The sequence below is a fragment of the Myotis davidii genome, unplaced genomic scaffold (genome assembly GCF_000327345.1).
Source record: "Myotis davidii unplaced genomic scaffold, ASM32734v1 scaffold436, whole genome shotgun sequence".
NCBI classification, from domain to species: Eukaryota; Metazoa; Chordata; class Mammalia; order Chiroptera; family Vespertilionidae; genus Myotis; species Myotis davidii.
In genome coordinates this window covers 475,699-492,451 of record NW_006292604.1, presented here as the reverse complement: position 1 = coordinate 492,451, position 16,753 = coordinate 475,699, and the positions used below count along the sequence as shown (strand labels likewise).

Here is a 16,753-nt window from a genome sequence, read left to right as displayed (position 1 = left end):
GCTGATTGGCTGGAAGCGGTTCAACACCCGCGGGCCCGAGCGCTTTGTCTGAGTTGAAGTGAAGTTGTACGGATCTGAGCCGGAGTGGGCAATCACGGCTGTTTAGTCTGCAGCCGAGCGGAGAACGGGCGGCCGGGTCGCCGGGGAGGGACCGCCGCGGACGCTGCCGCCACCCGCCCTGGATGGATTCCGGAGACGCGCCGGGCACAGCGCGGAGGTGACACTCGGATCCGCCGGCCAGCGGACGGACGGACAGCCAGCCAGCCAGCCAGCCAGCAGCCAGCCAAGCAGATGCGAGCGCCGGCCTCCATGCCGCCCGTATCTGGAAGCCGCGACACGGTGTGTATAAAACAAAAGTTTGCGAGCTGTTCATTGCTGCCGTGTTGTTCAGAGCCGCTTGCAGTTCTCCAGCACCCGGTGTAGCTTAGCTGTGAGTTGCCAGAGGAAGTTGGGGGGATTGCTTTGCTGTTCTAACTTGCTTGGGGAAAGGGACCTCGTCAGCCGATCCGTGTGCCAAATGAATGCGAAGATGCACTCTAGACTCGTTTTTGCGTTCCTGGTGGTGTCGTTCAACCCCGATGTGTGGGGCAAGAACTTGAAATACAGGATTTATGAGGAGCAGAGGGTTGGATCCGTCATTGCAAGGCTCTCCGAGGATGTGGCGGACGTTTTAGCGAAGCTGCCGTATCCTTACGTGCGTTTCCGAGCCATGCAGAGGGGGAACTCTCCTCTGCTGGTAGTAAACGAGGATACCGGGGAGATCAGCATAGGCGCGAAAATTGACCGGGAACAGCTCTGCCAGAAAAACTTGAATTGTTCCATAGAGTTTGATGTGATCACCCTACCCACTGAGCATCTGCAGCTATTACATATTGAAGTTGAGGTGCTGGATATTAATGACAATGCTCCCCAGTTCTCAAGACCTCTCATCCCCATTGAGATATCAGAGAGTGCAGCGGTTGGCACTCGGATCCCCCTGGACAGTGCATTTGATCCAGATGTTGGGGAAAATTCCCTCCACACATACTCTCTCTCGGCCAATGAATTTTTCAGTATTGAGGTCCGGACCAGGACAGATGGAGCCAAGTATGCAGAACTCATAGTGGTCAGAGAGCTGGATCGGGAGCTGAAGTCCAGCTATGAGCTCCAGCTCACTGCCTCAGACATGGGGGTGCCTCAGAGGTCCGGCTCCTCCATCCTAAAAATCAGCATTTCGGACTCCAATGACAACAGCCCTGTTTTTGAGCAGCAGTCTTATATAATCCAACTCTTAGAAAACTCCCCGGTTGGCACTTTGCTCCTAGATCTGAACGCTACTGATCCAGATGAGGGCGCCAATGGGAAAATTGTATATTCCTTCAGCAGTCATGTGTCTCCCAAAATTATAGAGACTTTTAAAATTGATTCAGAAAGAGGACATTTGACTCTTTTCAAGCAAGTGGATTATGAAATTACCAAATCCTATGAGATTGATGTTCAGGCTCAAGATCTGGGTCCAAATTCAATTCCAGCGCATTGCAAAATTGTAATTAAGGTTGTGGATGTTAATGACAATAAGCCTGAAATTAACATAAATCTCATGTCCCCTGGGAAAGAAGAAATATCTTATATTTTTGAAGGGGATCCTGTTGATTCATTTGTTGCATTGGTCAGGGTTCAGGACAAGGATTCTGGGTTGAATGGAGAAGTAGTTTGCAAGCTTCATGGACATGGTCACTTTAAACTTCAGCAGAGTTATGAAAACAACTATTTAATCTTGACCAATGCCACACTGGATAGAGAAAAGAGATCTGAATACAGTTTGACTGTAATTGCTGAGGACAAGGGGACGCCCAGTCTCTCTACAGTAAAACATTTTACTGTTCAAATCAGTGATATTAATGACAATCCACCTCACTTCCAGAGAAGTCGATATGAATTAGCAATCTCAGAGAATAACTCGCCAGGGGCATTTATCACCACTGTTACAGCCACAGATCCTGATCTTGGAGAAAATGGGCAAGTTACATATACTATTTTGGAGAGTTTTATACTGGGAAGCTCCATAACTACATATGTTACCATTGACCCATCTAATGGAGGCATCTATGCCCTCAGAAACTTTGATCACGAAGAAGTGAGTCAGATAACTTTTGTGGTTGAAGCAAGAGATGGAGGAAGTCCGAAGCAACTTGTGAGCAATACTACAGTTGTGCTCACCATCATTGATGAAAATGACAATGTCCCTGTGGTCATAGGGCCCGCGCTGCGCAATAATACTGCAGAAATCTCCATCCCCAAAGGGGCTGAAAGTGGCTTTCATGTCACAAGAATAAGGGCAATTGACCGAGATTCTGGTGTGAATGCTGAACTCAGCTGCTCCATAGTAGCAGGTAATGAGGAGAATATCTTTGTAATTGATCCACGGTCATGTGACATCCATACCAATGTGAGCATGGAATCCGTTCCCTCCACGGAATGGGAGCTCTCAGTTATCATCCAGGACAAAGGCAGTCCTCAGCTGCACACCAAAGTCCTTCTGAAGTGTATGATCTTTAAATACGCAGAGTCAGTGACAAGTACAGCAAAGACCCCAGCAAGCCAGGAATCTTTGGATGTCTCCATGATTATCATTATTTCCTTAGGAGCAATTTGTGCAGTGTTGTTGGTTATTATGGTGCTGTTTGCAACCAGGTGCAACCGAGAAAAGAAAGACACGAGATCCTACAACTGCAGGGTAGCAGAATCAACTTACCAGCACCACCCCAAAAGACCATCCAGGCAGATTCACAAAGGGGACATTACACTGGTGCCTACCATCAATGGCACTCTGCCTATCAGATCTCATCACAGGTCGTCTCCATCCTCATCTCCTACCTTAGAAAGAGGGCAAATGGGCAGCCGGCAGAGTCACAACAGTCACCAGTCCCTCAACAGTTTGGTGACAATCTCATCGAACCACGTGCCAGAAAATTTCTCATTAGAGCTCACCCATGCCACTCCGGCTGTTGAGGTAAGATCATACACTGCACCAATTCACTGACAAAGTAGCTGCTAGTGCACAGAAGTTGTGTAAGAGTTAGCTCTGGAGTGTTCCTTTAAGAAGTAACAATACTAACAATATGCAAATTAAGTAGGATACAAAGTTACATTATGCATATGTTGGAAGTATACACACCTGAGCATACTGCTTCAGGTTTTTCTTAAAGAATTTACTTGCATGTATAATATTGAAAAATAAATGAAGCTCACAAAGGACTGATTAGAATCCCCATACTTCCAAGATTAAGATACTGGAAGCAAAAAATAAAGGGACTTGCTTTATTGTCATAGGTGTGGTCTCTACTAAAAAAAAAAAAAAAAGAAAGAAACCCAAACAAACAAAAACCTGAGTTGAAATTTTTCTGACATTATTTTAACTGCATGTGTTACAATGTTGTATGTTAGAGTATTTTCTCTGCATTTTTATAACTGGTTACTTCAAGCTGAACTATAAAAGAAATAGACCTGTAATTTATAAAGGAGTCTTCTTTCAAAAAGAAAAAGAAACCCGTTTTATTAGGTCATTCATATCTCTCTGGGATATATTCAGTTATATCCAGTGGCTAGCTGCATGGTCTGCCACAGCTCAGCACATGTAAGTGTTTAAAAGGGAGAGGACATGTTCATTGTTTTCCTTGCTGAAAGCTTGTGAGTATTGGGGGTTTGTTTCCAGGAATCAGTTCTGTCTGTTTGGTTTCCAGCAGGTCTCCCAGCTTCTTTCAATGCTTCACCAGGGGCAGTATCAGCCAAGGCCAAGTTTTCGAGGAAACAAATATTCTAGGAGCTATAGGTATGAATTACCCTTGTGTTGCCTATTAAGTGTCAAATAACATGGATGCTAAAGAATAAGCACTGTACCTTCCCTGATTTATCTTTCTAGATATGCCCTTCAAGACATGGACAAATTTAGCTTGAAAGACAGTGGCCGTGGTGACAGTGAAGCGGGAGACAGTGACTATGATTTAGGGCGAGATTCTCCAATAGATAGGCTGCTGGGCGAAGGATTCAGCGACCTGTTTCTTACTGACGGAAGGATCCCAGCAGGTAAGGGGACAGTGAGAGATCAATCCTTATGTTCACAGCTATTGTACCAGTGAGGTGAACAATTTCTCCCACACTTATATTCTCTTTGTCCTTTGCACTGAGTCTCTGTAATCTGCACACTATTAGCAATGAACACAGACTGAAACACTTTCAAGTTATTTTCTTAAAATTCATGTGAAGCAGTTGGTAGAGAAGGAGTAAGTATGAAAGCTTAACAAGACAAGAAGAAAGGCGTGGGCAGAGAGGGGTAGAAAAACCACACTGCTTTCCTCCCATCCAACCCTGTCAGAGGACACTCTTGAGCAACTCTCTATAAAATGATGGGGTGGCTGTTTTCATTGAGACAGCCTGTTTTGGTGCATGGTGGTGAACTGGACTATAATTTGGAGGACACATTTCCTGTGATGGGAACCAACTCACAAAATTCAGAGATGAAAATATACTAGGAAATGGTATACTTTACTCACTAAAAATAGGAGAGAGAATGCATCTTTGTAGGTGGTATGCATAGAATATTTTTCACCACCTTTCATTTTATGTCTACACTGGAGTGCAAGAGAAACAGGAATCCAAGAGAGGAATTTATAAGTATACAGCTGAATGGAGGAAATCCTAGTCAGTTATGAGCCACTTTCTCCTTAGCATCCCTTCTCTCCAATTGTGCAGTAGCAAGTCTCTGGGCCAACCGGGTAAATACTGAAGCAACCCTGTGAGTAAAGACTGTAATGTTAAATCAACTCCTAGGAACATACAGATGCTCCTTTGGCTACGTATGTTTCTAAACTCTACTGAGTGTTGATGTAGTGACGGCCATTTGGTAAATGAAAGGCAAAAGAAAACTATATTACCCGCCTGAGTTCCATAAAACATCTATTTTCTAAATATAGTTCAGTAAGAGAGTTTTGGGACTAGACATGTGGGCGCTTCAGAGAGCCACAGAAATTCAAGCAAAATTAGTACATAGAAACTCTAGCTCTCATGGTTATAGTAGCAGTGGTAGCAGTAGCTGCAGGAGCATTAGTCACAGCAGTCACAGTAGTAGTTGCCAGTGATGTCCCAATGCTTACACCAGATCCACAGGTGTTCTACACTTGCACTGCTTCTCCCACTTGGACATAGGAATTAGTAACAGTAGCTCATTGTTATTACATTAGTAGATACTGCATTTCTGGCAGGATGGATGTATGGAAAGGACTTCTAGTTACATACAGGGCTACATGAGAGCCCGTTTGCCCAGGTGTCTTTGTTTGTTTTTTTTTTGTTTTTTTAATTCATAGATTTCCTTGACCAATATAAAGAGAAAGCTCTGGAAACATAGTGGGATATATATGGCTTCAGACAACTTGGTAAAAGAGAATCAGTTTTATTATTCTTACCCATGAAATGGATGTATGTGTGTGTGTGTGTGTGTGTGTGTGTGTGTGTATACCTACATACATACAAATGGCTGAATTTCCATGATTTTATGACACTGACAGAACTCTAATTTTGAATACTGTTCTCTAATTTTGAATATTTTGATTTACCAAATTACATTATTTCATAAGGCATAAAAGTAACTTCATGGGCACAATGTCAATATTTCCTTATGTGTTATTTTTTAATTATATGAAGTCTATTCATTGAAAATTTAATTTAGCAGCATAGTTAAAAAGAGAATAACTACTTCTACTTATATAACCTAGCCATTTGGGGGCCCAAATGCTGCCTAAAGTCTTTTTAAATTCTGAAATTGTATAATTCTAATACCTAACCATGGTCTAACTTTTTTTAAAAAAAGATCAAGACTTCTCTTTCATTCTTTTCTGTATTTTCAAAGTTACCAACATCAGATATGTTCATGACAGAAGTGTTATCTGGCACTTGAGTTAAAAAAAATAAAATTAAAATAAAAGTTAAAGAATAAAGACATTGAGGAACAATAGGTAGATATAAACCCTAGATATTAGTGAGTCTTATATAGTGACTGACTTTAGATCTCTTCTAAGTTTACATTTCTTTTCAAAGTTAATGGCTCTTTTATATTATCATTAATAATACCACTTAATATATAGGCAGCCTTTAAGAAATAATTCCATATTTACACAATCATACTAATCCAGGTGTGTAGTGGAAGAGCTATATTGCTGGTGTATGGCTTTGTATGACAACTGATTGTGTTACAGTAGATACATTTCTGCATGACTAGCTACCTGCCTCCCTGTGGGGTGTGATGGCAGGTAGAGTGCCAGGATTTCACCAATGATACATAAATCTGTTTTAAGCTTTACTCATGTTTGGCTAGTAGGGAGAGAAATATGCATATTAAGTATCATACAGAGATAACCATCCTTTCATTATGACCATCTTCCTGATGATACTTCACCAATTTTCTGGTTAATTATTCACCCCAAAAGCTTCTGCCAGCACATTGGGGTATAAAACTTGTGTCTTGTGAACTTATATTCCCAGGAAATATCCGAAGTAGGAAAAAAGTAAGTCCACATCTGAATGCCATTAATAGAAATCAGTGCAGTTTCGAAAGCATGTGTATTTTTAGGCCTTAAGTGTCTTATTTCAACGTTTTTTTTCTGCACTAAACTGTGATCAAATATAGATCATGTTGTGTTGCATTGCCTGCCAACAGGGTCATTTCTGGTCATTCTTTCTATTAATTCCCACAGACATATCCTGCATTCTGAGCAGTAAAATCAGCATACATTTTTGTCTGTTAGCTCATGTTTGTCAACATATTTTCTTCCTGATTCATTCAACTTTGAACTGCCGTACTATTCACATTCCTGCAAAATCTCCATTTTCCCAGTGTATTAGCTGCACCAGGGTGATTTATAAAGGCTTTTGATTCTGTGATGCTCCTTCCTGGTTGAGCTCATTCCACTTTTCACCAATCTGCACTCAATGACTATTTAATTCAAACAGTCCTTTTTAATTCTGAGTTCTCTTCATTTTCATGGCTGATATCCTAGTTCTGACCTTTCTGCATGGCTGAATTACTGTGCAAGCATATGAACTGATATTCTTTCTCTAGTAACTCCTCCCTTTGCTAAATCTTTCATAGAGTTTGATCACCTTTTTTCATAGCATTTTAATTTATATATTTGGTTCAAAATCAATAATTGACTTTTTTGGCCCAGCAACATCTATGACACCTACTTATCTTGGCATTCTAAGGCCAGTGAAACCCACTCCTAGTTTAACTCTCAATTTTGGCTTTTTGGGGTGTCTTTTGCAGTAGGTAGGGTTACTGCTTAGTATAACACACCAATCCTTCGCCCATGGGCTTTTCTACCTAAAACACTGGCTTCTCTTCACTTTGTCTATCATCTCTCAAATTTTGTTTCATGTTTCTCTTTAACAACTTTAACCTCCATGTCCACTATTTTTTCTTTTCTTGACATGCTCTCAGCATCGTATTTTGGCACTCTAATTGGACATTTAGGGCCCTGTTTGCTACCCTTGACTCAGAACTACATCTGAAACCATGTAAGGACACATGGGAGAGGCCCTTAATGAAGAACTGATTGATCCCTCACTGACTAATGGCATGGAAGAAGTTAGGCACACATTTTTTCTTCTACTATCTGATGCTTACCTCCTGCCCTACCTATAAGGTTCATATAGTTCAGTGATAAAATTGATAGTCATGTAGTGGGAAAGAAGAATTCTGTTTGCCTCACGTCCTCCCCTTCCCAGGGGAAATTGCACCACTTGGCAAAACTTTAAAGGAAGGACAGAGAGATCAGCCACTTACACCACTTGCCAACAAGTCCTATTCATTGGACCTGGTATGGAACCTCTATAGCACTGAGTTACATGTGCACTGGAAATGTTTCAAATAACTGAGTCTCCAGGGAAAATATTGAAAATGTCAGGGAAACTGAAAAATGCCCTCTTCTGCAACCCTGCCCTTCCATCTCCATTTTTTTTTTGCCATCTCTCCCTCCATGAAATTTTCTTTATCAATTTTTCATATTTTCTGAATTTTTAAATTTGTGTTAATTTACTATTTTAGAATTAAAGCCCCGTTTATTGTGAGGTTGTAAAATGGCATTCCCTGTTTAAAAAACACACCCTATGACCAAAGTGATTTGTAAACATGAACTATCATTTTAATCATCCAGGTTGTATTCAGGTTTCTCGAAATTTGCTCATGCTCAGGATTCTTAGAAGCCTGTGTGATTTTTGTCTCCGTTGTCATTAAACATTAAAATAAAATAAAGTCAGTCAAACAATTAAGCCCTTCCCACCGAGTTAAAGGCCAGAAAATGAATGAAAGGTGTCATCAGGTCTGTCTCCCTTTGTAACAGGATGTGAATAAGACAACATAGACAGGTCTCCTTTCCAATTTCAGAGACCTGGGGAATGAAGAAAAACTTTCATTACCACTTTGCTAGCTATTTCACTGCTTGGAAAACCTCATTGCTATTAAAGTACTCCAGTTACTTTCACCTCCGTTTGGTTTTGTCCACATTCATTGCTGAACAATCGTTGGTATTGTCAAGTTGCAATAATGCATGAGGTCAGCACATCTAAACATGCTTTTATTCTTAAATCATCCTTCCTCATTTAAGCAACTTTTCTTCATAGCAAAATTACACAAGGATTCTCAATGTTCACTCTCTTTCTCTTGGCCCACATTGACTCCTGTGGAATCAGTTTTCATACTATCTCTGCATTTTCTTTACTTCCTTTGCATTTTCAGCTTTATTTATTTATTTATTTTTTATTTTTTTTTTTTAGCAATCACACATTTTTTCTCATTCACAAAACTTGCTCTTATTTCCTGGATAAGTATCCAGAAATGGGGTTGCTGGATTAATTGTAGTCCTATTTTAAATTTTTTTGACCTACCTCCTTACTGTTTCTCATAGTGACTACCATTTTTGCATTTCCAACCCAGTGTACAAGCATTCAATCCCCCCTCATCCTCACCAATACTTGCTATTTTTGTTTTTCATAGCAGCCATCCTGGCAGGTTTGAGGTGAAATGTCATTGTGGTTTTGAGTTGTATTTCCATGATGATTAGAACATACATAGTGAATGCTTATTCTCTGCAGACAGTTTACCCCGTGCTGAGGATACAGCAATAAACACAACAGGCAATTTGCTTCCACTGACAAGGTATTTGGCATTGTCTAAGAGTCATCCTTTCTAGCAAAAATTTCACAGGAAGAGAAATATTTCTTAAGTAGCCAAATCCATAGAATCATTTCTAAATATGTAAGTATGGCTGATAATGGTTCAGTTTTCATTCAAATCTAAGAAAATTACTTTAGATCTTCGGCATTCTGTCATTTGCTCTAAAATGAAAATTCTGATATTAAAGAGACCTTATTGTCACTGAAAGAGGTAGATGACTTTTGGACTATAATTGACATCTTCATATTTCCTGGTTGTTATGTAGTTTAGTTATTGTATTTTCCAAATTTAGAGATTTTTCTCCTCTTTATTTTTCCGCTTTTCTCATCATCTATTCTTTCTGTGAGTGTGGTCACTCACATTCCAATAGGACATCATAGCAACTGGAAGAACTAATGAGTGGAGTTTTCATAAACTTCATCTTTTGATGACTTTTCCATTTATTTGATTTTCAAACCAGATGCCTGGTAGTTGCAGATAATTTGCACTGCTAGCTTAAATAATAAGTCAATACATAATCCAGAATACCTTTAAGAGAGATCAATAATATAATGACCTGATCACTCACTATCTTCTCGATGCTTGCATTAAAAGTAAAGTAGGTCAGATAGACTTCACTACCTAGAAAGCTACTCAAAGGTATTACTTGAGGATTATCGGGTTGCATTATGAAGTTATGGATTTCACCTTACAGATCTGGTGTTCTTTAGAATTTATGTTCAGCAAATATTTCAGCACCCACACCTTAACTCCTTTTCAGTCATTCTCATGTATAAGTTATTAATCCATTGTCTCATTACTTGAGTAGCAGAAATAATGATATTCCTGAGAAATATGAGTCATAATCTTCCTTTTCTTATTTGATGAGCAAGAAAGAAAATATATATGCTGGGTCCATAAAACTAGCATTTAAATCAAAGCCATAATTATAGTTCATCTAATGTGTAAAATAATGGGGTTGATATCAGGGTAGGAATTTAAACATTCTCATTCTATTTTTTTTGAATAAAATACATTTTTCCAACATTTTGAGTCATAGTAAGTGTACTCATGAGTCCCCATTGTTTTCCTTGAGAGCAGCCATGAGGCTGTGCACGGAGGAGTGCAGGGTCCTGGGACACTCTGACCAGTGCTGGATGCCACCTCTGCCCTCACCATCCTCTGACTATAGGAGCAACATGTTCATTCCAGGGGAAGAATTCCCAGCGCAGCCCCAGCAGCAGCATCCGCACCAGGGTCTTGAGGATGACACCCAGCCTGCGGATTCCGGTGAGAAGAAGAAGAGTTTTTCCACCTTTGGGAAGGACTCCCCGAAAGAGGAGGACCCTGGGGACAAAGGCACGTCATCTCTGCTCTCAGAAATGAGCAGCGTGTTCCAGCGTCTCTTACCCCCTTCCCTGGACACCTATTCTGAGGCCAGTGAGGTGGATCGGTCCAACTCTCTGGAACGCCGGAAGGGACCCCTGCCAGCCAAGACTGGGGGCTACCCACAGGGCGTGGCAGCCTGGGCGGCCAGTACGCATTTTCAGAATCCCACCACCAACTCTGGGCCCGCCCTGGGAACCCACTCCAGTGTGCAGCCATCCGCTAAATGGCTGCCGGCCATGGAGGAGATCCCCGAAAACTATGAAGAAGATGATTTTGACAACGTGCTCAACCACCTCAACGATGGGAAGCATGAACTCATGGATGCCAGTGAGCTAGTGGCTGAGATTAACAAGCTGCTTCAGGATGTCCGCCAGAGCTAGGGGATTTGGGCCCAGCATTTTGGTTTCCAGATACATGGAAGTCGGGGGCAGAGAAAACCCTGAGAGAACTGGCATTGCCAAGTTGTTGCATTTATCATAAATGTGTCTGTGTATATTGAATATTAAATACTGTATTTTCGTATGTACACAATGCAAGTGTGATGATTTCAATCTGTATTTTAAAAATACATTTGTACCTTATATTTATGTGTAATTTAACAGACAAATTTTATTTTTTTACTCCCATGACAAACATGTCTTTCCTAGTCACGTAGATAGTAGCCACTGTTCAATTCTGATATACTATTCAACCATCACATGTAAAGGCACCGCTTAGGTTAGTTATGTTGGGGGAGAAATTGTGATGCTGTAGGAACAGCCCCATGAAAGCATTGTAGAATTCTTTCTTCTATTAAGTGATCCAAGTTTTTCTTCACTACTTTTTATAATTAAGCATCAATAAAAATGTTAAACTATTTTATTATTGTTGTTGTTATTATTTTTACTGCTCTCTGCTAGTTCTGGTAGTTCAATTCTCACAGCAAAATTGAAACATGAGGTGAAATGTTCTTTCAGAACTAGGCAGTCTCTTTCACAGTCAATGGTGAAAATAGAACCAGAGTCAATTTTTCCTGACTCCCAGGCCCCTGCTATTCCAGGAGATCACACCGGCCTGTTCTTGAGGATATTTCTCCTAACGTATTATTGTCTATTTATAATCAAGGTAAACAATGAATTTCATTCCATCCTCGTAACAGGAGATGTGCTCCAAGGAAATGGACTCTGTCCTTTAAATGGATACAGTATGTGTTCTAACAGCATGAAGTATTAATGGACAAAGGCAATTATGTCAGCATCTCTCCTGGGGTAGTAAACATAATCGATTTATGCTGAAACTGCTCTATTTGAATCTTCCCCCCTTCGTTCACAATACTTGAACATTTTTATCTTTGCAATGTTATTGTTGTTGTTGTTGTTGTTTTTGCTGTAGTATTCACTTTTAGCTTTTGTCTCCAGTGCATGATCTCATATTTTTGCTTTTATATTTAGTATAAGAACGTTTATAAAATTACATTTTTGCTATTGCAATTCTGTTTTATTTGTTGTGTGACAAATGGCAAATTATTTATTGTGCTGTTATCTCTCTGTGTGGAATGCTTTGGTAAAAGAGATCGTGATTATGATTGTTCTCATTTATGACCAGGCTTCTATTAGTGCTTTTTCTATGAATACACCATCTTGATTGTACTCTCCAGAAAATATTACTGTCAATGAAAATAAAAGAAAAAATTGAAGTAAAGCTAAATAACTGTCCATCAATCAGAGTCCTATTCCTATATATATGTTTATAAGCTTTGCATGAAGCATATCCTTCATGAGAATATAATTCAATGTTAGGTTTTGAATGGTAAGCAGAGAACATTCAGTCCGGCCAGTGTGTCTCAGTGGTTGAGCTTCAACCCATGAACCAGGAGGCCAGGGCACATGCCTAGGTTGCGGGCTCAATCCCCAGTACAAGAGGTGGCTATCCATTATTCTCAACCTTGATGTTTCTATCTCTCTCCCTTCCTCTCTGAAATCAATTTTAAAAACCCCACACATTTAATTAAAAAAAAAAAAAGAGGGAAGATTCAGCTGGCTTGGCTAACAAGAAAAACACAAGGGAAAAGGATTGAATTTGAGACCTGTAATGGGAATGAAAAGAGTCTATAATATTCCCAGTAGATTAAATAATTTAAATGCACTTGAAGTATAAAGAACATGGAGTAATCAAATAGTAATTGCTTGACCACTTTTTAAATTAAAAAAAAAAGTTCTCATCTCAGAGCATTTTGTATTAAGTTGTGTTGGGGAAAAAAAATGTGCACTTACAATGTTTCTGTGTGGAAGAAAGAAAATTTACCCTCTAAGTTCTTTCAGCTGGTCTAATGATTAAATCTATATGAGGTTGATTAACAGGAGCAAATGATCAGATTTAATTACATATGTGTGCATGGGAACCTCATATACATTATAGGTTCAGGGTCAGAAAGGGAAAATGAGGCATATGTGACATTCTGAGCTACACATGAGGGAAAGCGCGTTGGGGCTTCAGAGGGTCATTATAGGATGATAAGCAGAACAGATGTGCTGTAATTAGTAGTCTGCCCTGCCCCATAGATAGGTCCCCCAATAGGTTATATCTAATAATCTCTTACTATGGTTTGGGAAAGACCCCTAATTCAAATTCTCCTAGTGGTTGGGGTTGGTTGCCGGGGGGAAAACAGAAGTTTCTCTTGAGCACACTGCATCTCAGTTGCCTTTAGCTGAAAATAACCCACATTCTGAAGCTTCTCATTTCTAAGAGATGCAAATATTATCCTCATTGCCTTATGAGAGGGAATTGAAATACCAGGAAAGTAGAATAACCTAGAAGTGGTTAGTTAATTCAGATATTTTAATTTTCAAGTGATTACCAACCACATCAAATAGATGTGTTAGGTCTTTCAAAAGGCACATTTTTACCTTTATAGGAGGGATTGCAATTTCAAGTGAAATTTTCGTTTATTTTTCAGTAGATTACACACACATACACACACACATGCTAACCACATTTAAAGACATTCTGCTTTTCAAATTCACTCTTTTAGCACATATTATCATCTAAAAAAGACTTTCATAATTGTTCTATTCTTAAAGCACCAACAAGAATTTAGGAAGCAGAGCGGGAAATCAATGTTTATGTGAAGCACATAAAATGCAATGTTATTTCAACACAAAAGCTTTGTATGCTGTCCATATAGTAAGCACTCCATGTCTCACACTAGCTGCTTCTCCACCTTTCTCCACTTCTAATTATTGCTGTCCATGCCCACAGGTTAAGGGATATTAGTGTAAGGTTTTTGCTTTTCATTCCTGTTCCTTTCATAGGTAATATTATCTCAGTGAAAGCTGGAATGTTTGTACTGTCTTAGCAACCTAACCTCTCTTCACGTTTACGTGACCTCTTCTGTGGTATCACACCCGCCTCAGATTCAAACAACCAAAAAGCACTAAATCAAAGAGAGTCTTTTCTCTGTTCATTAGCTCTTAATCCCCTTGGCCCCACTCAATTCCTTTAAATGTTCTTCCATGATCATCATTTATTAAGGGAATCATTCTCTAAAAATGTAATTCAACACTATATCTTTTGCTTAGCCAAACTTCCCTTTAAGCGATTGTTTATAGTATGATTAGATTGTTTATAGGATGATTAGAATTATTACAAGTTATTAACTTTGTTATTCTCTTTTACATTTCTTTCCTTGTTGGTATTTAGCAGATAGGGCCTATAACTTTATTGATCATTTAAATTATTCTACTTTCTGTCACAAATATATAAAATTTATCACTTACCAATAGATAACTATTAAGGCAAAAGATGGGTTACTGTCTGTTGGCGTCACAAAGTCTCATTGGTGGAACTAAGCTTTTAAAGTTCAAAAAACTGTGAATCTATTTAAAAATTAGTTGTGTGGGTGAAAAAATGCATTGCCTGACATAGCATCTTTCAATCATGAATGAACTCATAGGACTTAACCAAGACAGTTACAGAGACCTAACCGGTTTGGCTCAGTGGTTTGGCTCAGTGGATAGAGCATCGGCCTGTGGACTGAAAGGTCCCAGGTTCGATTCAGGTCAAGGGCATGTACCTTGGTTGCGGGGCACATCCCCAGTAGGGGGGATGCCGGAGGCAGCTGACTGATGTCTCTCTCATCAATGTTTCTAACTCTCTATTCCTCTCCCTCTCTGCAAAAAAATAAATCAATAAAATATATATATTTTTAAAAAAGATAGTTCAGGAAATTTGCCAACTATTGAAAAGATTTTGATGTTTCTGTTCCAATTCAATATATCTGGAATTAGTGGTATCACATCACAGTATCAAAGATTAGACACACAGTACTCTGGACAGGCAATAAATATTGCCTTGTAAAATTAAATTCAAACCAAGTCTTAAAAATTTATGTTGAGTTTTAAAAATAATAAAAACAGTGTAGGCCTTTCAAAAGAACCAACAGATCTACTTCCTTAATTGTAGGTTCAATTTATAAAACAAAGCAATTTTATATGCATATGTTGTCTTATATATTGTAAAAGCATAAGATGCCATACTGATTGTAATTATTTAATATATAAGGATGTCTCTAACTGTGAATGATAGAAATAATTCTCTATGGCTACATACAGTTTTAATTTAATAAATTAGGTTATTTGGGCCACTGAAAATCCATCTCATTCATTTTAGTTTATAGCACAAACAGTAAGTCACTTTTTTGAAATAACTGAATAATATCTAAAGTGCTGCAGTGAAATTGTAGAAACATTATTGGCTAAACTGTGCTTTCATTGTTCATGCGTGTAACTGAGCTCATCACAAAATATATATACACACACTGTATGCCAGAAATAATAGGACCTTTAATGTAATCTAAACCAAAAAATTATTGAATAGATACATGCAGTATAATAGATCTGAATGTGAGTGTATATACTTCTCATTAATTTATATTTTCATTATATTCTAGCTTATACAATTTGTGGAGCTGTTAAAAGAATTATATGGGGAGCTGGCATTGCAAAAATTGCTGCCAAAATTTACATACTTCCTGACTTTTAAAATTGCAATACCACATACTACCCTGCTACTTTAAAATAAGAGTTTTCTATTTCCTTTTATGACTTCTGCAAGTTGCTCCTAATTCTTGTTTGCTTTTTCAGGTTTTATCTATTCAATTTATTTATTTTATGGTACTCCTCCTTGGTCATTTATCCTACTGTCCACATTTTATAGCAATCTCCTCCACGTTTTTGCATGTGTGTAGTACTTTATATAACCGCCTAGATTTTATCATTTTTGGGGTATGTTTTCTTTGTTAGTATGACAGGGAACATGTTTTTGAGATATGAAGCTAATAACTTTTCAATCTTGATTTCTTTTGTTCTATGTTTTAAATCAAAAGTTTTTGAGTGCTTAGGGAGACACCACTGTAGAGAACAAACTTATTGAGGGAGGAAATTGTGTTGTTCTTTTTTAAATATGTGTGTTTCTAAATTAATTCATTAAGGGTTGGATTGGGAAAGGTGAGGTTGAAATTTTACTATACGCCAATGTGAAGTGCCAGAAAATGAATATTAAGTAAGAAAGGGCTGTTGCCACAAAAATGAAAATAACTTTGGTAACTGCTGAGAGCATAAAGCACCAGAGATAAGTAAATCAGGAAGGGTAAAATAGCGAATGTCAGTGTCTTCGTTATTCCCATCTCCAATGTTCTTTAGAAGAAGCTGCAGAAGAAAGCAATGCTTTTGTGCAGAAGAAGAGGTGCCCAGGTGTGGGGCTCTGGGGTAGCATGTCACCTCCTCACTGCCTTGGGATGGTCTGTAGAAGATTCAAACGTTTTTCCTCCCCCAAATGGGGAGGAGCTGATATTATAAACTGTACTAGAGGCCTGGTATACAAAAATCTGTGCACTGTGGGCGGGGGGTGGGAGGGAGGTCCCTCAGCCCTACTGTGCCCTCTCGCAGTCTGGGACCTCTCGGGGGATGTCCACCTGCTGGCTTAGGCCCACTCCCTGGGGAATATAGCCTAAGCTGGCAGTCAGACATCCCTCTGGCAGCACGGGAGCTCTTGGGGGATATCCACTTGCCAGTGGGGAGCAGGCCTAAGCTGCAATTGGACATCCTTAGCGCTGCTGAGGAGTCAGGAGAGGCTCCTGCCACCACTGCTGTGATGGCAGCCATCAGCCTGGCTTGTGACTGAGGAGAGCTCCCCTGTGGGAGG

At 39.4% G+C, this 16,753-nt stretch overlaps 1 protein-coding gene across 2 annotated transcripts; it reads left to right on the top strand.

Moving 5' to 3' along the window:
- Nucleotides 1-24: 24 nt before the first annotated feature.
- PCDH18 (protocadherin 18) lies at nt 25-12,247 on the top strand. 2 transcript variants are annotated; one of them, XM_006766048.2, is made up of 4 exons: nt 25-2,992; nt 3,726-3,811; nt 3,902-4,065; nt 10,286-12,247. In XM_006766048.2, the coding sequence occupies exons 1-4, from the start codon at nt 518-520 to the stop codon at nt 10,951-10,953; spliced, it is 3,393 nt and encodes a 1,130-aa protein (XP_006766111.1). In that variant the 5' UTR covers nt 25-517; the 3' UTR covers nt 10,954-12,247. The 2 variants fall into 2 exon arrangements, with proteins under 2 accessions (XP_006766111.1, XP_006766110.1); XM_006766047.2 differs by having other exon boundaries at nt 3,723-3,811; nt 10,286-11,104.
- Nucleotides 12,248-16,753: the final 4,506 nt, after the last annotated feature.